The following is a 22,808-nucleotide window of genomic DNA, read 5'->3' as shown; positions in this document are numbered from 1 at the left end:
GAAGGATTACAAATACGATAAAAGTGTCAAACCTACAACCAAAATATCGGCCTTAGGTATGAATATGATGATGTTAAATATTCGTTATTGATTGGCGGGATAAATCACAAGTAAATTTATCGAAAAGTTTCATCAATTATATAGTAATAAAAGTTTTTCACACTTAAATGAAGTCAGGTTTGATTTATGTGACGCCATTGATTTCATTTGACTCTCCAATTGACCTTTCATAAATATAAAACTATAAATGAAAACTATTATTTGAGGTCATCGGTAGAATATATCATCATATTAGATGTCATAATCAATTTAAGGAGAAATTACTAATTTCCAATAAAGTTTTTCTATGAAAATAGTGTGAATGAAAATATAAATAACTAAAAGCACATAAAATGTAGGTCTATTAGTGAGATTTTTATTGTTACATTGAATATTGTAAAAAGAATACACAAAGGTTATATTTGTTATAAAAAATGGCTGAAAACTCTGTTTGTTTACAAAAATATTTCTTTTCCATACATCTAACGCATTCATCTAGATGCTGTGAGTAAAGTTTAACAATTTAATTATTGTCTATACGCGAATCACGTATATTCTTATGGCAAATTTGTAAATTGTGGAATATTTAAGAATAAAAACATTCATGTTCACTTTAAGTATTGAGCATAAAATTTGTAAAAATTACAGTACAGTTACAAAAATATTTCTCCTTTTAACAATGTAACAAAGGTAAGTATGGCAACCATGTAAGGTAAGTCTGATGCACACGTGAGCTTAGAGATTTCGTGTGCATCACAGCCGAAACCCAATCGAAAGAGCTTCGATCTTCAAAAGGCAATTATTAATTGTCTAGAAATACATTTCGAATAAAAAAAAATGTGGTAATTGTTAGACGCAAAGTTGACTTCTATTCTTAGCACGATTATTTTCCATCGCTCCTTGCTTATGCTGTGATTCAACAAACATTTCACATGATGGAACAGGGCATGGCGCAGCAGAGGGGCAGGCAAACTGGCACCACAGCTCCACCGGACTTGCTTTTGCTCTTGGACTTCTCTTCTGCCTCATATTGATACTTTCCTGCACCTCGAGCGTAGCCACCCTAGAAAAGTATTGTAAATATTGAGTATAATTCTGTGCGCACTGTATTTAAATTAAGTCCAAGTGACCTTGCACTCAGACAATTGGCTTAAAATGCGACGTTATGATTTGAGATCTTACTTGAGCTCTCCAGGCAGCACCGGACTCCTCCTTTTTGGTGAAAAGCTCCCCCGGGGGATAGTAAACGGGCGGTCCAGCGACGTTTTTTGTTGGAATCTTCTGCTCAGGCGATGCAGTCTCTACCAGAGAATCCTTAGTAAGAGTGTATGGCTTCTCGGGGATTTGACCCTCGTGGTAATGCCTCGGAGGAGGTGACTAGAGTGAGAAGAGAAATGTTAAATGCTTTAGTGAATATCGAAATAACTTTTGTAAATGTAACACAAGAACATATTTCCCCTTACACGATATGATTTAGGATCTCAAACTCAAATATTTAGTAAATACCAGAAATTCCCCAAAGCTTATCATATTCCTTCGTCTGCTCTTCTTCTGTAAATGTTTATTAATGGAGCAGCTGAGAGTTTACTCACATCTCCGAATGAAGCAAGCAAATCATCCAGCCTCTTAGGCGGTTGCGTGTTATTGGGCACATTCTCGATGCCATCTGTGGGGAACGGAGCCAGCTTGACCCCGTCATCCACCTCATCTGGAGGCAGTCTGTGCACATTGTTCGTGGTCGTGGTGTGAGAGCTGTACTTGTAGCTCACCGATGGCGAGGGATTGACCGGCGGATATCCATTCATATTAGGCGGAGGTGCGTATCCATCTTGAGGGAAGCGTCTGTTCGTGGTGGTGTTGGTTTCCTCGCGATAGAAGTACGTCGATCCCGGCTGACCCGATGGAGGGTTAGACTTCCAGTTTGTTGGTGGAGGAGGTTTCACCACGGACCTGGTGGAGTCCGTTGTGTCGTGCTTGTAAGTGATCGATCTATCCACTGGCGGAAGGTATCCCGTGTCCCTGGTCGGCGAGTAGGTGCGCGTTTTGGTGGTCTCCAGCGTATCCTGCTGGTAGTACATTCTCTTCATGGGTGGCGAGGGTGAGACAGGGCGATCATCGTGTCTGGTTAGCGTTGACACATTCTCAGAGCGTGAAACCAGTGAATGGTTTGTCGTAGGAGAAAGGTCTCGTTTGCGACGACTGTCGTTGGTCAATCGATTGAAAGATTCATTCTTGTAGATGGTACTGTGAGTACCAAGGCTTTCTTCTGGCGGAATCTCGTATGTGTACGTGCGCACCGTCGTTGTGACTTTCGTTCCTGGACGCGGAAGAATATCGGATTCCACAGGAATATCGTGGACCAAAGTCCCTCCATCTACCTTACTAATCGTTGTCACGGGACTCTTGCTCTGATTGTAACTCTTTGTGATGATTGTTTTTGATTCCTTCCCGAGTTTCTCAGGTGCATCTGCAAAAGAAATGCCCAGAATGAGTCAATTCGGAGGAGAATATTAGAAAAAGTCTAATTACAAGAATCGTATGACACATCTCCGTGTGACGCAGAGCTCTTTTCAATTTTACTTTCATAGTTGGAGCTGTACTCCTGTCGGGATGATTTCAACTTGTTGCTCACGGGCGTTTCAAAATGCAATTCCCTCTGAGCCATTGGCTTACTGCCACCAAGGTTGCTGGACGAAGAGTACGTCGTTTTAATGATTTTCGTGCTTCCCGGTATTCTGTAATGTTCAACCGAAAATTTATGATCGTACATTAACTTCTTGCAATATTTACAAATATGAATCAATCATATCGATTAGTAAAATATTTATATTGCTTTCCGACAATATTTAGCAGCAAAATCAAATATCATCAATATTTGCAAATGCTCAACTGATGGTCAGATGATATTAACCATTTCATTTCTACTAAAGACCATTATTTTAAATATGATTGAGTTGATTTAATGTAGCTTACAAGGAGTCAGTTGTATCCTTATTGCTTCTGTCAAGCTTGTCCACTGCGAGTTCCCTCTCATGTTTCAGATCATCTAAGAGTGTGTCCAGCTGATGTATGTTCGCCTGAGCGCTGTACGAAGGAGTAGATGACGATGTTTTGTACTCATATTTTGCCGTCTTGTACAGTCTCTCAGATTTCTGCGGAAGAACATTTGTCAATGGCAAATAAAGTATGGAGAAGAGTAATCTTTTACTTGGCCACTGGGGCTGACTGATCTCTCACGGACTACCGTGGACGAGTTCTGTGGCGACAAATACTGTATCTCCCTGCTAGAGGTCAGATTCGAGCTGGCATTCTGCCCCAAGGAACTGCCAGGACGCGAGACTGACTGCTGAAGATCGTCTAGGAGATAGTCTGCAAAAAATTTGAACAATTTGTGCACTTTTTTCGCATGTATGTTGTCACGGTGCCCAAAATCATACCTAAATTGCTATCAAACTCTGCATTTGTAGGCGACAGGGGCCTTGATGGATGGAGCGTTCGGACCACATTAGACGAATATTCTGTACGCTGTTCTCTGGTTGTCATCTTTAATTATAGAATACGTGAATAATGAAAACATGACCTTATTGTTGAGATGTGGTTTGTATTTTCAGCGACACTATCCGCCATAATTTGCCGCAAAAATATTTTCATTCACAAAAGTCTCTCTTCGTTCACGATAAAACGTGTTTTATTTATGAGCATTTGACACCTACAGTGTGATATTTGGTGAGCATATAGCAATTTTGCTTTTTATGGTAAACGTGGGCCGCCTAAATGCCCTTGTGGCACGGCAATGAAAATTCCTCGAAAATTACTCGGTCTTCTGAAACCAAAATGGACAGAGCTTTTTTTTATACTCTTTTGTCTTGCTTTTGGCAGAAATTTTCGCATATGGTTTCAATTTTGTCTCACCGTAAATTCTCGGGGAAAATGCTTGAGAAGAGAACCGTCTGAGCACGAATGGAGGAGGACAAATAGGTGTAATTTATTGAATAAATAGTAATTGTCGGAAACCAAATTTCTCTCCTATGACATCATCCTTTCCTACCCACGCTTCGAGATCATTTACTTAACTAAAACGATTATTGTTTCTGCAGAGTGCAATTGCATCACGCATCAGAGAAACCTTCGGATGAATTCGTTTGATGGAATTCCCAATGAAGAAACGACAAAAATCTCATTATATGAACTCCATTGAACTTCTGGAGGATTATATACACGTCTTGCGAGACAAGGCTGATCACTAACACAATTTTATCAGGACTTTTATATAAAAACGAATTTCATCTTCCAATTTATCTTCAAAAACGACTTTTTTTTAAATGTATTTATGAGTATTGCTACTGCTCAGTCTCTCAGTACATTGAAATCAACGAAATCAAACATAAAGTTTGATGGCAATCTCTTTACATTCCTCACAGAATTTATGATTATTCCCATGGATTTAAATTGTTGAAGGGAAAGGACAAGAATTCCATCGAGCTAAGCTCTCGACTGATGAGTAATTGTAATTCGGCAGATGAAATGCTCACCAGACCAAGCCTGTGACGAATTGTAAACATTGTTACGTAAAGATCAAACGCAAAGGTGTTTCCAATGCCGTAAAATTAAATTGAAAATATTTTCCTCACAGAACATTTTCACAATTTCGCCTCTGGCCGGGAAAGAGAACTCTCTGTCGGCGCCACAAATGAAATTTCATGGTGAAAATATGGTGCATGTGATATATCCGCGAAAATAGAGGCGTAAGACAATTTTTGTAGGTTATGTGTTTAATTAGCGCGATGATGTGTGTGTGCCTTTTATCCATTCCCATACACACACAGCAGAGGTGTTGAAGAAATATACCGATCATAAAGTTAAAAATAAGCCTGAAACACAAATTCAGATGAGAATTTTTCGGCGGGCGCGCGCTTTTCAGAATGTCTGGGTGAGGATTTTTGTTGTTGTACGAAATATAAGAGAGTAAATATTGCGAGATGCTGACCAAGGTTGACTACTGATTCGGGTACGTTCGAATTCGTGTGCGGCTCAACTTGATCATATATGGGAGTGCAGGTTTGAAGTTTCCTCTCCAACACATTCACCATATGCGCAATGAAACGTCTCTAGAATACATAATCTGCTCACAAATTCTTATATCCACAAGATAGTGGTGTTCATCTCGTGAAAAGCCGTCCGGAATGACTGAATTCGTGTCAAATGCAATGTGCCGAATGGCTGGAATAAACAAAATTCCAGATGGAAAGGGCGAAAGAGAGGAAAATGCCCACCTTTTATGTGAGATAAATAAATAGTTTGAAGGGAAATGGTAGAGTAATCTTCACTTCTAAATATAAATACACACTCCAAGTGTTCAACACAAGCCACAGGGCGCGGCTATTATTTATAAAATAAATTAAATAATAATGGATTATACAATTTCTCTGCTGTTCTACACTTGACGCTCGAACTGACTTACACTGTGACTTGATCGCAACTAATTTTAAAACTTAATTCGCCTGCGCTGAAGACTGCAATCGTGAGATTTTTCTCTACCCACGGACGACAATTCGCCTCTATCGAGACCAACACGATGGAGGGCGATTTCTCACCGATCATATCGATCTCTGCTCGCTTTCCTCTTCTTAGAATTCAGTATGATGTCTCTGCTGCATAATGACATGCTAATGCCACAGTTGGGCAGCACTTTTTTTGGTGAATAAGAATTACAAATGCTAGGAGAGCATGACCATATATTGAGGTGCGACCATCAAGCGCGATGTGAGTGTGTTTTGTAGTCAATAATGACCACTTTGCGCGTTGTTGAGAAGCTCATTGAGGAATTCAATGATACAGCTGTTTTGGACGGCATGCGCGGCCAGAGAGATAAATCGTTGCTGGGGTCTCAAATAAAGCTGTCACACGTTGTACTTTATTACTGAAAATATTTTCAGATTCCGACAGTGGCAGAGCGGGAAACAAATTAGGCTCACTTTAAGTGTCTCGAAAAGGAATGTCAATTAAAATTTCTCTAATGCGAGAAGGAATTAAAGTTTAGCCGAACTTTTCAAATAACCGACCCGAAAGTTGTTCATTGTCAATCTGGTCAATCCTGAAATATTGATATAGTTTCAGTGCTCTCAACTTTTGGTAGACGTCCAATAAATGTGAGAAATGCTTAAATTGTAATAATATTCTCAGTGCTAGATGTTAAGAGTGATTTTGGCAAGAGTTTTTGAAAGAAATGTTAACGTGATGTTTTGTGTAAAAAAAATGTCGAAATCACAAACTTATTGGAATTGACTAAATAAATAATAATTAAATCTTATCAGAGGGAAATCTCTAAGCCAGAGGCTTTAGTTTCGAGAGTCATAATTATAAATCATAAACATAAATGTGTACATCACGTTTCTTATTTATGCTATTGATTTTGATACGAATTAATGTACCTTCGAAGTAAAAGATATATGGCAATATTAGTAGTAAAGTTCCTCTCAAAGTAACATCGACTTTTTGACGAGATAATCGTTCATACTTGGGAAAAACTTTTCCAATTCGGAAGCTTGTGTATATAATTAATAAATCCTCCTAGCAATATAATAAAATAATATATCTATTGCAGCACGTGAGGCATCAAAGGGATGTGTCACTGCAATGGATTATTCAAGCTTATCTCACATGAGAAGATTAATTGACTTCCGGAGAAGTCTGTGCATGTTCTATGTTGAAAACATTCTTGCATGTTTGTAAATTTGAATAAAGGGAGAGGTAAAAAAAATTGGCACAGTTGTAATAGCGTGATTTTTTTCTATTTCAGGGTTTGCTTGGCTAACACATCAAAGGAACAATTAATTTCATGTAATATTGTACATAAATGTGTGAATTTTTAAGTTTTATCAACATTGATGTTTTTCATGCTACTGACGTTTTGCATGTGACCACCAATTTGCATGCTTGTTATGTTGAGAGCCAAAATGCTTACCCGGCATTACCACAGATTTGAGAGTAACAGTGGGAATTTTTTTTTGACACGTCGCGCTTTAAAAGCTCTAACTAATTAAGTGAATTGCGCTGGCTTTCCTACTATCAGAAGAACATGTTACTCATTCGTGCTCCTTGAGAGGTGTTTCTCCGTACATCGCATTAGTATACGGTGGTGTGTCATGCATAGTACTATGCGGAATGGAGATGGCTATATGGAGCTCCATGTCAGGTATTGACCCATTTCTTGATCATTCCACGGAACACTTTGAGATTCTCCTCACCATGGAATGCTGCTGCTATATGGATTGGCCAAGCAGAGGTGGAGTCAGACGCCTGGAACGCGTCACCACTATTACACATATTGACTAGAAAAGGGGTTAGGCGAGAAGTGTCTAATAGACTATCGCAGCGGGCAGAGTTTCGGCAAACATGAAAGCTCTTCGCGAGAGCTTCCTCACATGCCATGGACGGAAGCAGAAATTCCATGGGGCTACGAGTTGCGCAGAGAGCCACTTGTTTGCACTGCACGGGTGGTGGAGAATTTTCATCTAAGGTTATCAGACGCAGTAGAATTGTGTAGAAATCAAAATGTTCTGTGAGTATTGAAAGTCGGCAGTGTTTCTCATGTTTATTTCGCCAAGTGCTGTCTAATCGCCAGCTTTGGAAAGTGTGTAGAAGTTTTGTCCGTGTCCCTTGCGTTTTTGTAGCCACACATGAAGGAAGGAGATGTTTTATAATTAAATGGAGAGGTCACAAGTGCACATTTCACATGAGAAATCTCCTCTGTAGAGGAAAATTTTACATTTCTTTGACTTGCCTATTCGTGTACGAATGACTATATAGAAGAGATTCACCATTTGGACGCGAGAAGTTAGTTGAGTACGAGTTGTGCAAGGGATAAGCCATATATTTCCTTACCCATCATAAACAGTTCTGTGCTGAGTGTGCTTTGTGTTGTAAAGTTCTTAATTGAGAGGTGATTAATGTACTACACATTCTCTTTTCCCACCCTATCAATATGGCAGATTGTATTGAGTGCTGGGGATAGAAAAATGGTGAAATATCACAGATTTTTTTCCCGAAATGTTGCACAGTCTCGATTCTCTGGTGAAATGTATCTACCAAGTGGTGGCTTTATTCATGCATTTTTAACAAAGCACTACCCAAAGTTATTATCTCTCGCGAAGCTGTGAAACTTGTCTGACTGATAATTTATTAAATGTGATGTAAATTATGATAAAGTATCCGTTCATATAATTCATAATCCAATTTGGAGAGTTCATGGGAAGAAGTGCGTTTTCAGGATATTTTCACGTAGTTCAAAATACCATTTTCGTGTTATTCTTCCTCTATATTTCATAAAATCGATAAATTGAATTTCAGTGTTCACTAACGAATACAATTTGTTAAGTGACTGAGTGACCAATTTGACAACGAATGTAGTGGCTGTGCGAGCATGAATAAAGGATATAGTCATGTTTCGTATGGATCTGAGATGAGAATACAATATAGTGATATGTTATTACGTTTATTAAATTTCCGGTAGATGATATAGCCTTGAGTTCAAACTCACAGCTCTCGCACGGTGTACAGAACCAAGCGATAAATGCCAGCGCAATCTCTATGTTGGGCGAAAGAATTTCACAATGGGTCTAAAAATAAATGCAAGGAGTGCAAAAATAGATCAAATACGATGTTATTTTATATATAAAATTGCGAAGTTTCCATTTGTGAATTTAGGCAAAATTTAGCCAAGCGAAAATAGTCAGAAAGACGGTCAGTTTGAAAAATTAAAGTGAAAATTCAAAATAAAATCTTTTTATTTAAACTCCATTGATTGTCTTGAGAAAACCAAGATAAAGATAAAATATATTTATACGAAATTATTGAAAATCACACAATATGTTGAAGCATTTTAAGTGCAGCTCTGTCATTTACCAATACTACTATGTACATAATTTGTTCATACAGCCGGCAAAATTGAGCGAGATGAAAAAGAAGGGTAGAAAAAGTCATGTATATTTACTTATATTTTCAAGAGAGATATGATTGAAATTACGATATGTCAGAAATGTCATATCAAATTTAATAGCAATTGAATTTACTCCTAAACGATATATTGATCGACTGTAATGTTGTTTAGACTGTTTGTCGAAGGAGTTACAAACACACTTTCTATCAATTAGTTAGTATTCCTTTTCCGCCATTAATTGTATCTGACAATAAAGTGTGAAATCAATCAATTAACCAGTCTGACAATTAATTGAATTGTCTCAAAATGATCTCTTCTGTTGGGGAGCCAACAAAGGTCTTGGCCCTTAGTGCCAATGCCCTCAAATGATCATTGTTATTACTGTGAGAACTTGAACTTCACAGTTCATTCATTGTGACTGACCCTTGTTTGATATTATGTAAATTGATCAGTTCCGAGTGACAACTTTAATCACAGTGTATAATAAACAAATTTCTCGTTAATGCTTTTTGTGATTATTTTTGCTCAGGTGTTATTCTTTATTTTACTTACATTCTAAAAATGTTGTTTTGGTGTAGAAAATGTTCTAAAAATCTCCTGTAAAATCTCTCATTCAAGGTTACTTTTAATAGGAAATGGGACGTTTAAGCCAACAAGCTGATTCAAAAGAATACTGGTGAGTGAAATAGACTTTTTATAATGTGAAATTTGATAAGACTTTCTGGACTGTCTCAGTGAAGTTTTTTTTCCTTTTCAACCCAGGAAAATGAGATGTTCAATAACAGCTTTTGTCTTACATTTCTGTATAGAACAATTGGGGATTCTGCACCCCATTTTGTACCTCTTTACATATGTATTACATGGTGGGAAATATGTATTTATGCATCCGCTTTTGTTATGGTTCATTCCTCAAACATGAAAATGAAAAGCCATAGAGCGGTTTCAATTGTGGAATACTATGAAATTGATATGTTCAGTATTCCAACTTTATCTCCATTTCAGCATATATTCATAACTATTTTATCAGCAAGTTCCATTTTCGAGTGCTGACATAAATTCAAAAGTGTTTTAAGTAACTTTTATTGGCGAAATTACACATCACAGAAATGCTTAATATCATGTTACAAATTCTCTGTTACTTATTAATTACACTATAATATATACATAAATTTAGCCACTGCCGTACAATTAATATATAAGTGTTGAATTGAGTGGCCATAATTTTTGCGATATCTCTAATCTACATTTTCGGCTAATGCCATATCTTATTTCCAATAATCATACGTCTTCCTCCCATATAATATTGTATAGCTTAAGAGCCCCTTGATTACTCGCGTGAAAAAGTACTCATATTGATGTCAATAATTCACAAAACACCGCGGCAATTTGTCCACTCAATGGATCAATAAATGTCAGTTCAAACATTTGTAGATACGCAACGCCTTCATAATGTTTTAAGGGCGTATCAACGTCTAAAATTACCTACGAAGGAGCCTGCGACGAAATTTAGCATTGGAATTTTCCTTCGGCCCTGTTTAATTAGGTATAGAGTTCATTTTGAGTGAATTACTGACTATCATTTCACAGAATTTAATTCAAGTATCGTGTAAGAGCCATTTCCTCTCCCTTTCGCGGCGGGGAATTTTTATTTGGGCCTGATATTTATGTTGCTCAAGAGTTCATTATTAAGAAAAATGGTTCGAGAATGGAAATGAGGTGTTGGTGAAACGCCAGGAAAATTGTTCATTATTGTTTTAGGGTGGATACATTGTGAATAAATATTAGATGAGATAAGAAAGGTTTTGCAGAATAACAAGCACTTGATGAGACACTGATAAATAATATTTTTCTTCACGGTGCTCGCGGGAAAACCTTTTAATTAGAATGGTTTTCGACATTAAAAGCTGAAGGTACTCAAAATTACATTTTACTCCAAAATCCTTCATGCATGTGCAAGTGGCGAGGCGGGAAGGTTGGGACTCAGCAGCACGGCCATCCTCCGAGGAAGGGAAGTGGCGGTCGTGGCCACGCGAAGGGATCTCCCCAGGGAGTCGCCCCCAAAGGTGGCGGCCAGAAGCCGTGGTTGTGCCCATGGCCAAATAAACTCCATGGCTTCCTGTAGGGCCACATGTGAAAGCCGGTGTTGAATGACTCTGCTGCTCTTAAATCTCCATCACCATCGGGTGATTCAGTGCCCAATTTGATTTCTTGCTCTCGCTTCCCATCAGTCCTAATGACCCCATCAGGAAATTGAATAGGTTGCCAATTAGGGGATCTCGCAAATGACTCTGCCTGTGGACTCGCAGGGGCGCACAGAACGGCTCCATCTTCCGACGATACGGCTGCATGTGGTGACCTGTGGCACATACTGTGGGATGGCAGGGCGTGGGCGGCGGACACAATGAAGATCAGCAGTACTTCAATCTGCAATAGAGAGCAATCAGACTTAATGAAATTGCCGCACAGTGTATCAGCGGCGTAGCTTTTAATAACTCACCATCATTCGTGTGATTTTCCTATTTTAATCTTTAATGAACTGCGATGTACACTATCATTACGCTCACTATTTATAGTACAACCTGCGTTGCTTGTATTTCACTTTCTAATAAACCACCATACAGCAAAGGGTATATTTACATATTAATACCAGCTATTCATATAATGCATCCAATAGGGATTACTTCCTTCCACCTGCGTTGCGCAATGGATTAACTATTCATTTAAGCATATTTTAATTACACTTCCACGCGTTGATATAAGGGTGAAAAACGGGCAATTAATACCTTTTTCCTTCTCACAAGCAAATTCATATTCATTATTGAGGAGGACAAAAAATGACAAGAGCCACGATTTTCAGGGCAAAAAACTTCTATTTGTCTTCATTAACTATTAACACAAATTACACCATTCCCACCGGCAAATTGATAAATATTGGTGCTGAAAGAGTATAATAAAATAGACATCTAATTGTATCAGATAAATTATTGCCGGACGCTTTGATAAGATGGTTTACATTTTATTTATTCAAAATCATCATTTAAACGGAATGTATATTTAGGCATTGTTTGACAATTTTAGATTCAACATTTCGTTTCATATAAATAATTTTCAATAAGCCCTAATTTTGAACGCTCACCTGCATATTACCCAAAGCAGTTAGAATTTTCAGAAAGTTTCGTGATTGATGACTGTATTTGAGTTTTCAGTCATGTTGCCTGATGTAAACCGTCTCTCTAACGCCATTCATATCTCGTTTATCAAAATTGTGTTCATATTGTGAATAAATTCTTGCCTGGGAGCTGCGAGAGAGATTTTTACGATCATCCTTTCTTGCTCCTCCACGTGTTTCATATTATTGCAAATCCTTTACTGCTCTTTTATAGAAGCATGGCGCGTTTGAATACATTATGCTAAAACTCAATTGTGATATATTGCGCCAGATAAAAAGTATATCCACGTTTCTCACGTTCATCGCATTTCACGTGCTTCCTTTCCATTTGCAGACGTGATTGTAGTGTATGCTGTTCATCAGCGGGGCAGGCTATCGGTGTCCAGAGCTGGAAGACAATGTTTTCATCAAACATTCTGGGAGCGGCGTTAGTGCTTTTGGGTCTTATGTTTAAACTTCTGCCTGCTGTTAGTGGTCAGCCGGGACAGCCACAAATATGTCCACTTCCCGCTGAAATCTCCCCATGTGCTTGCCAAGTGAAGAAGAATGGCCTGGATATTCTGTGTGAAGCCACAGACATCACTCACATCAACAAGGCCATGGGCACGCTTAAAGGGAAGAGCCCCATCATTTTTTACCTCAAGCTTCGTCACAATAATTTGCCGAAACTACAAGGTTTTGTTTTCCTCGCCTTGGATATTCGACACTTGACTATTCACAACAGCAGTTTGGCCGCAATTGAAGAAACAGCTCTCAGTTCTCTAGGTAAGCTAAAGTGAAATAGGGGCTAAGTAAGCTCTACAAATGCTCTCACTTTTCTCTTCTGCAGGTAAAGGTCTCACACAGTTAGATGTTTCTCAAAATCAACTATCCAACGTTCCATCGAATGCGGTGAAAAATCTTCACCATCTTCTGATTCTGAATCTGAATCACAACAAAATCTCTCAGATTCACAACAAAGCCTTCGAGGGATTGGATACCCTTGAGATTCTCACAATGTACGAGAACAAAATTGTGTCGATTGAACCTGAAGCTTTTCGAGGACTCGATAAGTAAATTCTTTTTATACTTCTAGCAAAAGATGGTGAAGTACAAGTGAAGTTTTCTTTTTTTTTTAGGAAACTAAAGCGGCTTAACCTGGGTGGAAATGAATTGGCAACAGTGCCACAAAAAGCTCTCTCCATTCTGGATACACTGAAGAAATTGGAAATTCAGGAGAATAAAATAAAGAAGATAAAGGATGGGGATTTTGAGGGTAAGCAAACACTTGTGTTAATTTGAAATATTAGCCTCTCGTCCTCCAGAATGAAGTGGCTCCGAGAAGATGGTTTGCAAATCTTTCTCAATATTTCACGTAAATCGTCTCATAAAGCATCCAATCTGCTGAAGTATGCAATTATCAAAAGACTACATTCTTTCCTCCGTCATCACCTCCCAGGGGTGTCATTTAAGCGCTTGATTGCAAAAATTTAAGTAAGCTCCCGTCAAATGGCTTTTAATTTTACTACCATCACGTGGGGATGATAAAACACTGTAGAGCCATAAAAAACGGTGGGGGCCATTACGGCAGAAAGTATAATTTGTCTCTCATGCTCTTCCCATGCAGGTTTACGCAATTTGGATTCGCTAATTCTGGCTCATAACCAATTAACTGAGGTTCCCGCGAATGTTTTTCGTCATCTGACTCTTCTCAACTCGCTTGAATTGGAGGGAAATTCTATCTTCTACGTCGACAAGGACGCGTTTGCCGGCTTGGAGGGTATGTTGTTGATATTAAGATGTGTTGTCGCTCTTTTGAATTAATTATAATTGCTCTCGCTCCTCAGAAAATCTCCAGTATCTGAGATTAGGTGACAACAATTTACACATCATTCCGAGTGATGCTCTCAGGCCTCTCCATCGACTCAGACATTTAGACCTGAGGTCTAATAACATAAGCGTGATATCAGAGGATGCTTTTGTGGGCTTTGGAGATTCAATTACATTCCTGAATTTGCAGAAGAACGAGTAAGTCGAATTGAGAGCTTTGTCTAATCGATTTGTACAAAGCAATAATTGTATTTTCAGCATCAAAGTCCTTCCAGCCATGGCATTTGAGAATTTGAATTCTCTGGAAACCCTTAGCATTCAAAATAACAAGCTCGTTCGGATTCCAGAGGAAGTGATGGAGCCGATAATGGATACACTTCGAGTTGTTGATATAATGGGTAAACCCAAAATTGATATATCGCAATATGTCACTGTTCTGAACACAAATTGTACTCTGCAGATAATCCGTTAATTTGCGATTGCGAACTCATCTGGTTCCCGAATTTGCTGCAAGACCTCAAGAATCGAGACGACGAAATGACCCAGAAGAAGAGACCCATGTGCACGATGCCGAACGAGAACAGGGAATACTTTGTGCAGAATATGCCGCTTGAGCGAATGAATTGCATTAGGAAGAGCAATGGGCAACAAGGAATGAACTTATATGGGGAATCTGCAAACTTACTGGTTAGCACGCTGTTGATCGTTTCAATGGGCTTATTCGATATGGTTTGGTTCATGTTAACTTGCATAATTTATTGATTTATGGAGAATCCCTATGATCGCAATACAAATCGAGATAGAGATATGAATGAGGAAACATGAGGATAACATCAATTGGTCTAGATTGCGTTCTTCTTAGGCAAACACCTGAGCCGAGTGTCAGCGGCTAGAAAGGGTGACTAAGGAGGATTCAACAGGATTAATTTTTGTCACCATTATCGATGGGCGATAGCAAACATTTTGTAGAAAGAGAAATGTTTCATTTTCCATAGATGGTTAACGCGTTATTGCAACAATGCTAATTTTGGAGTTCAGAGAAAAGTTTTAAGTAAAACAAGTTAGAATTAAAATGATAAGAAAATCTGTGAATTGCAATCATATCACAACATTTTTATATGAATTATTAATGTATATTATTGAAAGAGATGACATATATTTACATTTTTTGAAATAATATGTATATTAACGAAAAAACATAAGTTTTTAAGTAAAGATGAAAAGAGGTATAACAGACGGGAAAGCAAATACCAAAAACTCAATTAAAGTAATATTTAGTGAGTGAGATATTTGAGACACAATTTTATAAATGGATCCGAAATCTGTCGTGTTTTCGGTAGTACAAGAGATGATATTAAATATACAATTTTGACAAGATATGAGAAATAACACGTAACGATATTATGTATAATGATAACACTTTTATTGTATTAGTAAGATGGAAGGATAAAAGAAAAAATTATGAAAAAAAAACTTTAAGAAATATTTAGAAATTGCATACTTTGAAACTTTGACGGTTTTTAATTTTTTTTCGAAAAATTTTAAATCTTGGAAAAAAATTTGTAAGAGATATTTTGAAAGTTCTGTTTCTTTGAGAATATATTGAAACAAGAAAGTTTTTATAGAAATTGGCATATTAACCTGTTAAAAACTTTATTGTAATTGGGAATATTTTTAGCAAAATTGGATAAAGAAATCGCCACTAAATTTTGCTGTTTAAATTTATTTACAACTTTAATGCTAATGAATATGAAAATTAAAAATTGCTAGGCGCAAATGAAAAGCTTGTTTTTAGCGCTAGAATGATCTTTTTATTTTATGTATTTTGATGAAATTATATTATTTGGAAGATAGTTTTCGTCTCATTGTTATAGAAAACAAAGTTTAAAAAAAAAATTGGGAGATGCTGTGATGAATTATCATGTTAAAGATAACTCGCTGGATAGTAATCAAGAAATTGTTATTTTCTAAAAACTAATTAAAAGATAATTGAGACATATCTTGAAATAATATCGATACATATCATCGTAAATTGAGCATTTTTGTGTAAAACAGTGAAAATTTCTACAATACTCTCAGTGTAATGTGAAAAATGTGAAATTTCAAATTTATTGTTAAATGCTAAGAGATTGATAGGAGTGAAACCAAAGTCGCATACATATCCAGTTCTGTCAGAGGGAAGAATAGATAAGAAATAAAACAGGGTGCACAATGGTCAGGATGCCGTGTTTTTATTAATTATCTTACAAAGAAGAGACGAAAGAGAATTAGATCAAGCCTCTTTATGACAGATGCCTTTCTCTATAACACATCATAGTTGATAAGATATACCATAATTTTGATTAATTCTAAGATCTGCTACAAATTGGAAGAATTGTATTTCACAGTTCTGTGTTTTCCAACGTTAAACGCAAAGAGACATATTATGGAAGCGAGTGTTTTGTGAATTTATGGAAAATTTTACTGAAGTGAATATTTATGGAAATTTACTTTTTTCTGATCCCTCTTGAGACATGTAAATTAATGAATTTATCGCAAAAAAATTGGGAATGATTTATCAAACTTTGGATAGATTTAGCAAATCTTTGTCAATTCGGAAAGACATTCAATTTGAGACATTCCTCCTTGGAAGTGGAATATAAAAAAAATTAATTATACCAAAATGAGAGAAAAACACTGCATGAAAAGTCAAAATGTATTTGATGGAGTTAAGGATCTAATTAGGATGTAAGACAAGTATATGTACACATAAATATTTAGTGTTTTATGAGTAATCACTCTTATCATATTTAATTCACTATTAATGTTTCTGTGTATTACATTAATCGTATAAAAACTACCTATTTAAAAATAATAATAAATCCGGCTTTTGATTTCGTGAAATGTGCGTCTTAATCCTGGCCTTCTTATTATCTCTCTGAGCATTTTCTTCTTAGCTGAATAATTGTCCTGTGAAACCATCACAACTACAATCCGTATATATATGTGACTCCATAAATAAATGTTATTTACGGAGACATTAATCATATTTAGGGGTATTTTATCTTTAAAGTCCATAAAGTTCAAAACACGAATAAGCTTTTGCTGCAAAGCTCTCCCCAAGTCGTTTATCAGCTACGCTTTCATATCTCTCAGAATACTCCACCATCAAAGCATCTCTGCTCTTCCTTTTACCAACACATCTGATCAAAATGTGATTTTGAAAGGGATGCTTTCGATTTCCACTTCCACATCGTCTTTCGCATCTCACCATTTTAATGATACATTGATTTTCCACGTGGAGAAGCTTTCGAGAAATCAAAAACCCCTCATTTGGCGCCGCATTGAAATACAAATAGGATTATATGAGCCTTTTATCGCGCACATTTACATAAACATGAAAATCAGCAACTGATAAGGATTTGCATATGTTTATGGCGTCAAAGCAGAGATACCAGAGGGTATTTCTCTGAATAAATAATTTCATTACAAGATCCCACCGCAGTCATTCCGATCGATTAATGTACACGAGCTGCGGTGACAAAAATCTTATCAGTTTCGCAACAATAGATTTCCATGCCATTTCCACTACGCCCATTCTGATCTGCAGATCGATGTGGTATTGTTGTGCCTGAGGTGCGATGCTCAAGTCGAAATCACGAAGTTTCACTCTCGAAAAGCCCAAGCAAAGTGAAGGTTGGATCAAAATTCAGGAGTGGGATAGGCGGTGGAATAAGATTTTGTCTATCATTTTTGGTGTTCTATCATTCATGCTGCTCTTTGCGATCGTCCTGGCCAATACCATGAGCACGGCTGCAGTGTAAGTGTCTATTTCAGTGCATGTGAAAGTTGAAGTAATTAGAGTAATTTATGGATTAAAGGCTGCCGTCGCCGCCACCAGACATCACCTCAACGCCCATCTTTGAATTAACCACCACGGAAGTTTCCTCAACAGTTGAAAGCACTGACTTTTCAACCATCACTGATTGGCAGACAACAATCTGGGATTCTGCAACAGACGGACAAAAAGGGGAAGAAGATACTTCGGAAAGATATCAACCGTCGACACACGGATCAACGGCGTTCATAGAATTCTGCTTCATGTCATCCTGCAATATAACCTGCACTAATGGAAGGATTAATCACTTAACTTGGATTATTGACACTTTTCACAGGGTGAGTTCAAAATTTCCTCGGAATACATATGTACATTACGCAGTTATGTATGTATCAGGTGCGGCTAAGTGGCTGATAACAAACGGGAAATGAGCGTTATTTTCTCGTTAGCTATCATTCAAGAGCATTCTGTTTGTTTATCCTATATATGTTTAATAGATTATTGCCTTTACAGGAAAGCCAATGCAAGGAAATAAATTTAGAGCTAAATCACTGCAGTTTTCCAAGGAGGAAAATCCTTAAGAATTGGTTAAAAACCACAGCCAATATCAACACACTTAAAATTATGAATTCTCACATAAAATACATCGAAGACAAGTCCTTCACATCACGCTGCTTCGAGAAACTCCAAACACTTGTGATGATGAACGTGGAAGTGCAGAAGCTGTGCTCAAAAAACACGTTCAAAGGCTTAGAAGCGCTCCAAAGACTGGAACTGATTAATTTGCCGTTGAGGTTCTTTAGAAATGAAGTGTTTGTGCCTTTCGCAAATAGCCTGAACGTCTTGGTGTTCGAAGAGATGTTGTTAGCGAACTTTCCAGTGCAAAATATCACTGGTAACTTCAGTAAGAGCCTTTCTAGCGTGAAATACGTGAGCCTTAAGTACAACCATCTTGGGCCACTAAATGAATTTTCTTTCGCGGCTCTTCAGAATGTCATAATAATGGAATTGGGAGAATCTAACATTCCCAAACTTGATTCGCGTACATTTGATCATTCAAGATTTCTAAAATATCTGTCACTGAGAGGAAACAATATTGAAAGCATTCCAAGTAGAGTTTTCGACCTGATCCTGAAAAATGAAGGCGCTCTAATAGACCTCCTTGGAAATCCCTTGAAGTGCAACTGTGGCCTCAAGCAGCTTCAGACTTATCTGGACACTCCCAAAACTAGATACATGTTCTCCTTTCCGTTGACATGCATGCTGCCGAGTGAATGTTGGGAGGAATTTGTGAGCGATTGCAATACTTGTGACAAGAGCATTAATCCAACGCCAACGCCAACTGTGCCATCGCCAAAACCACCAAGTACACACATAATTGAGACAACCGAAGTGAACCCTTTGCAACCAACAGAGAACATATCATCGACGGAAAAGCCGCCTAATGAGAAGCCTGATCATCCGGATGAAAAGCACGTTACGTGCTTTAACCAAGCAGCTTTTATTACGCTAATGATCACGTCTCTACTTCTGAGTGCCGCCGTTGGAGCAGTTTGTCTTTTCTGCAGCATCCGCCACTGCTCGGCTCTGATAAAACGTGCCAAATTCACCTTCACGCCCAAGAAGTGTCCAACCTCCGAGGTTGCATCATATCCGCCGAGAGCCTCCGTTACGCCACGTTCATCCACTTCAAAGCCACCCTTCTTGCGAAGTCTCTCCGACACGAGCATTGGCAGCGGCCGGAGCTACGTCTCAGCCATAAATCCTCCGCGTTTCAGCAATATATCCTGGCGCATGGACAAGGCCAATTATATCTACCAGAACTCTATATACTTGGAGGACAATTTCCTGGATCGCCCACCGCCGCTGCCACCCCATCCACGAAGGAACTCCAGTCTCACCACCGACGCGCCCTCCACCAGAACCACCTCCATGTACACCACCAATGAGAACATATACGAGCTGTATGAGTAGTTCCGCGGTAACGCATCAGCTTACACAACATTACAAAGTATTTGCATAAATCCTTCTCTTCTGTCTCGTGTCAATTTGTCAGCCGTGTGACGTTGGAAAATTTGCAACAATCAGGGAAAACCTACCAGAGATGTGAGAGATGATTCGGACAGATTTTGGCAAATGCACACATCTTGTTCCTTACACTATTGTGAAAATATTTAGAGATGGTTTCAGTGTTTTCAAGGTGCCCTATTTCTGTATTGTTTCTCTCCACTCAATTAAAATAGTGCACCTTGAGGATGTCAAATAAAAAATGTATACAATTATACACAATAAAATTAACAATATAGTGACGATTATAATTTCTTAACCCATCACTTCATTTCATGTTATCGAATTTCTTGGGGGAAAAGTAGCAATAGAAGACGTTAGAAGTCTTCTGAGTAAATTTCAAATAAAATTTCTGAATCTTTTTTCTTTAATCAATCATAATTGCGTACAAATTTGTCTGGAGCTTCTGTAGAATAATCCTGTCTTTTGGCTCGAGTATCAATCACAGCATATTCGCTATTAATTATTGTGACGACTGTGCGTCAAATTTAGCTCATAATCCTTTTGCCTAGAGTGATTCCATTGTGTTGGCGCACACGGGCGTGAGTGTGTGTCTGCGGATAACTGAGAAGGTAACGAACACTGCGCTATGTGTAAAAAAGACAATGAATATTGAAATCGACTATATACAATTTACACCTGTTTCTAAGTAGTTTCTGCTAATATCTGCGAAAAGGCTGAACGACAGCTGCCAATGCCATGGTCCACCTCTCGGTAGGATGAGGCACTGGGTGTCTGTGTGGCACTTGCGAGTGAATAAAATCCCAAGAGCAATTTGTGCCTGTCTATCAGCACACGAGTGACTTGGGTGCCGTATTATTCAGTCTTGCTCGCCCCATACAGAAAATACCTTAAAATAATATACATCATAAAACCTCCCATGAGTCGATGGGAGAGTCTTACAAGTAAATTGAAAATAGTTCACGAGATCGGGTTAAAACTCAACTTTAGCGAAACTTTTCACAACATTTCAAAAAACAACTATAAAATTTTCGAGGTAGCCCGCAATATCTGTGGTAAATCCCACACTTTTCGCCACTTCGCGCTTTAAACCACCGACCACCACTTCATTCGGTTGCATTACATGTCGAAGTTGTTCCGTGATTTCGGCAATTGACTGCGAAAATTTTTACTTGCCAGAGCCCGCCACTAAAGTCTTTTCGCAATGGTTAGTATCATCAAATCTCAGACGAATTTAGCTTTTAGGAAGTGTCTCAAGAGTGTGCTTTTTGGAGTATATAGCCAGTGATTATAGGAATTTATTAATAAGACCTCCCCGTTGTTCATTAAAATCCCAAAATGCGCATCCGGAGATTGAGATATGTGCCCCGAAGTGACATCATCCCGTAAAATTTACGTGCCTAATTATGTTTATCACTATTACTGACCATTTTTCATGACCTCCCCAATATCCAGAGCCACTCAATAAATCATCAGCTCCCATGAATTTGCGACATCCACCCTAATTAAAGTGGCATTACTAATCTTTCTCTTCTTCCGCTCTGCGGCCGTTGCAATAATGTGAAGGATGATTTGGACAAGGAGCAAGTTGCGCGTAAGTTGCCTTCTCACGACTGCAATTTCCTTAATTTGTGTCAATTATCATGTGAATTTTTCTTCTCTTGCAGTGCTGAAGAAGGCTTTCGATGCCTTCGATCAGGAAAAGCAGGGATTCATCGAAGCCACGATGGTAAGATATTGCTCGATTAAGTGGAAAAAGATAGAATCAATGTGGCAAATGACTATATTAATTTCGTATGTGAATTTGGAGCAATCATCTAAAATATAGTTTTTGCACTGTGAAGAACTTTATGCAAAATTGTGTATAGAGAAATCGGTGAGAATCATTATTACAAAATTAGAAATGCAAAAGATGTGTCTAGTGTTATATGAATTTTGTATTAGAGACATTCTCTAAGTAATTGAAGAAATTGTTCTTTAAATAGTTTCTGTGTACAACATGCGGGATCATAATTTTCATGAAAATTTCATTTATATGTGGAAATGTCACTCAAATATTCCGCACATTCTCTACTTTAGGTGGGCACAATTCTGGGAATGCTGGGACATCAGCTCGACCAGAAGATGCTGGATGAAATTATCGCAGAAGTGGACGCTGATGGATCCGGTCAGATTGAGTTCGAGGAGTTCGCCACCTTGGCTGCCCGCTTCCTGGTTGAGGAGGACGCCGAGGCGATGCAGGCAGAGCTGAAAGAGGCTTTCCGTCTGTACGACAAGGAGGGCAACGGATACATCACCACTGGCGTTCTGCGGGAGATCCTTCGGGAACTGGACGACAAAATCACGGAGGAGGACTTAGACATGATGATTGAGGAGATCGATTCCGATGGCTCGGGAACCGTGGACTTTGATGGTAATAGAGCTGAGCCAAATGCCATCCTATTTTGGTGTCTAGCAATAATTCTATTTCTGTCACCATTGCAGAATTCATGGAGGTTATGACTGGTGAATAAATCCCTCATCGCATGCGATCAATCAGTACAAGGAAGAGGGGCAAAATTGCACATTAAGCAAATCTTTTTAATCAGCTGTAAATTGCTCGATCGAATACCAAAAATAAATCCATTCGAAAATAAATTCTGTATAAATGATTATAATTAATTCAATTTATATAATTAAACTCGTACGTCTATGATATAGTTATTTGTTAGCATGTGTAATAGAGGATGGTCTCGCCAATGACACGTGAAATGATGACTTATTTCCACCTATCTTGAGGCATTACACCTCCACATGCATATATCCAATTGCTGGGATGCATACTTGCAATGCACTGTGCAATATTTTTAAATCGAATTTATAGTCGGTTAACGAACTGATGAATCGTCGCGCGTCTAAGTGGCAATCCAGAGGTGGATGGAGGTTTTCATCGAAAGTTTCGCGGTGATTTTCTCCTACTGTGAAAATCAGTTGAGAGCCAAATGCAAATTTGCCCCTGCAGAAATGTC

General features: G+C 38.2%; 4 protein-coding genes across 8 annotated transcripts; 2 read left to right on the top strand and 2 right to left on the bottom strand.

Annotated features, from left to right (window-relative positions):
- Positions 1–394: 394 nt before the first annotated feature.
- On the bottom strand, positions 395–5,537 carry LOC132256015 (proteoglycan 4). The gene is made up of 8 exons (XM_059752197.1): positions 5,313–5,537; positions 3,477–3,582; positions 3,248–3,408; positions 3,013–3,191; positions 2,569–2,774; positions 1,632–2,506; positions 1,222–1,416; positions 395–1,102 (listed from the first exon to the last, which is right to left on the bottom strand). Exons 2-8 carry the CDS (start codon positions 3,580–3,582, stop codon positions 968–970), a joined length of 1,857 nt encoding a protein of 618 aa, XP_059608180.1. The 5' UTR covers positions 5,313–5,537; the 3' UTR covers positions 395–967.
- Positions 5,538–7,512: 1,975 nt separating this feature from the next.
- On the top strand, positions 7,513–15,385 carry LOC132256037 (insulin-like growth factor-binding protein complex acid labile subunit). 5 transcript variants are annotated; one of them, XM_059752249.1, is made up of 9 exons: positions 7,513–7,600; positions 9,610–9,653; positions 12,481–12,911; positions 12,976–13,198; positions 13,265–13,401; positions 13,753–13,905; positions 13,973–14,153; positions 14,214–14,353; positions 14,416–15,385. In XM_059752249.1, exons 3-9 carry the CDS (start codon positions 12,545–12,547, stop codon positions 14,715–14,717), a joined length of 1,503 nt encoding a protein of 500 aa, XP_059608232.1. In that variant the 5' UTR covers positions 7,513–7,600; positions 9,610–9,653; positions 12,481–12,544; the 3' UTR covers positions 14,718–15,385. The 5 variants fall into 5 exon arrangements, with proteins under 5 accessions (XP_059608232.1, XP_059608202.1, XP_059608210.1 ...); XM_059752219.1 differs by having other exon boundaries at positions 7,521–7,600; positions 9,596–9,653; XM_059752227.1 differs by having other exon boundaries at positions 7,529–7,981; positions 9,596–9,653.
- Positions 10,740–11,518, bottom strand: LOC132256146 (uncharacterized). Its single transcript, XM_059752352.1, has 2 exons — positions 11,475–11,518; positions 10,740–11,401 (listed from the first exon to the last, which is right to left on the bottom strand). Exons 1-2 carry the CDS (start codon positions 11,478–11,480, stop codon positions 10,958–10,960), a joined length of 450 nt encoding a protein of 149 aa, XP_059608335.1. The 5' UTR covers positions 11,481–11,518; the 3' UTR covers positions 10,740–10,957.
- Positions 15,386–20,845: 5,460 nt separating the features above from the next.
- LOC132256113 (troponin C, isoallergen Bla g 6.0201-like) lies at positions 20,846–22,437 on the top strand. The gene is made up of 5 exons (XM_059752308.1): positions 20,846–21,007; positions 21,367–21,394; positions 21,468–21,529; positions 21,880–22,213; positions 22,285–22,437. The coding sequence occupies exons 1-5, from the start codon at positions 21,005–21,007 to the stop codon at positions 22,311–22,313; spliced, it is 456 nt and encodes a 151-aa protein (XP_059608291.1). The 5' UTR covers positions 20,846–21,004; the 3' UTR covers positions 22,314–22,437.
- Positions 22,438–22,808: the final 371 nt, after the last annotated feature.

Source organism: Phlebotomus argentipes, unplaced genomic scaffold, assembly GCF_947086385.1.
Source record: "Phlebotomus argentipes unplaced genomic scaffold, Phlebotomus argentipes genome assembly contig_6, whole genome shotgun sequence".
Classification (NCBI taxonomy): Eukaryota; Metazoa; Arthropoda; class Insecta; order Diptera; family Psychodidae; genus Phlebotomus; species Phlebotomus argentipes.
This window is presented reverse-complemented; position numbering and strand designations above follow the sequence as displayed.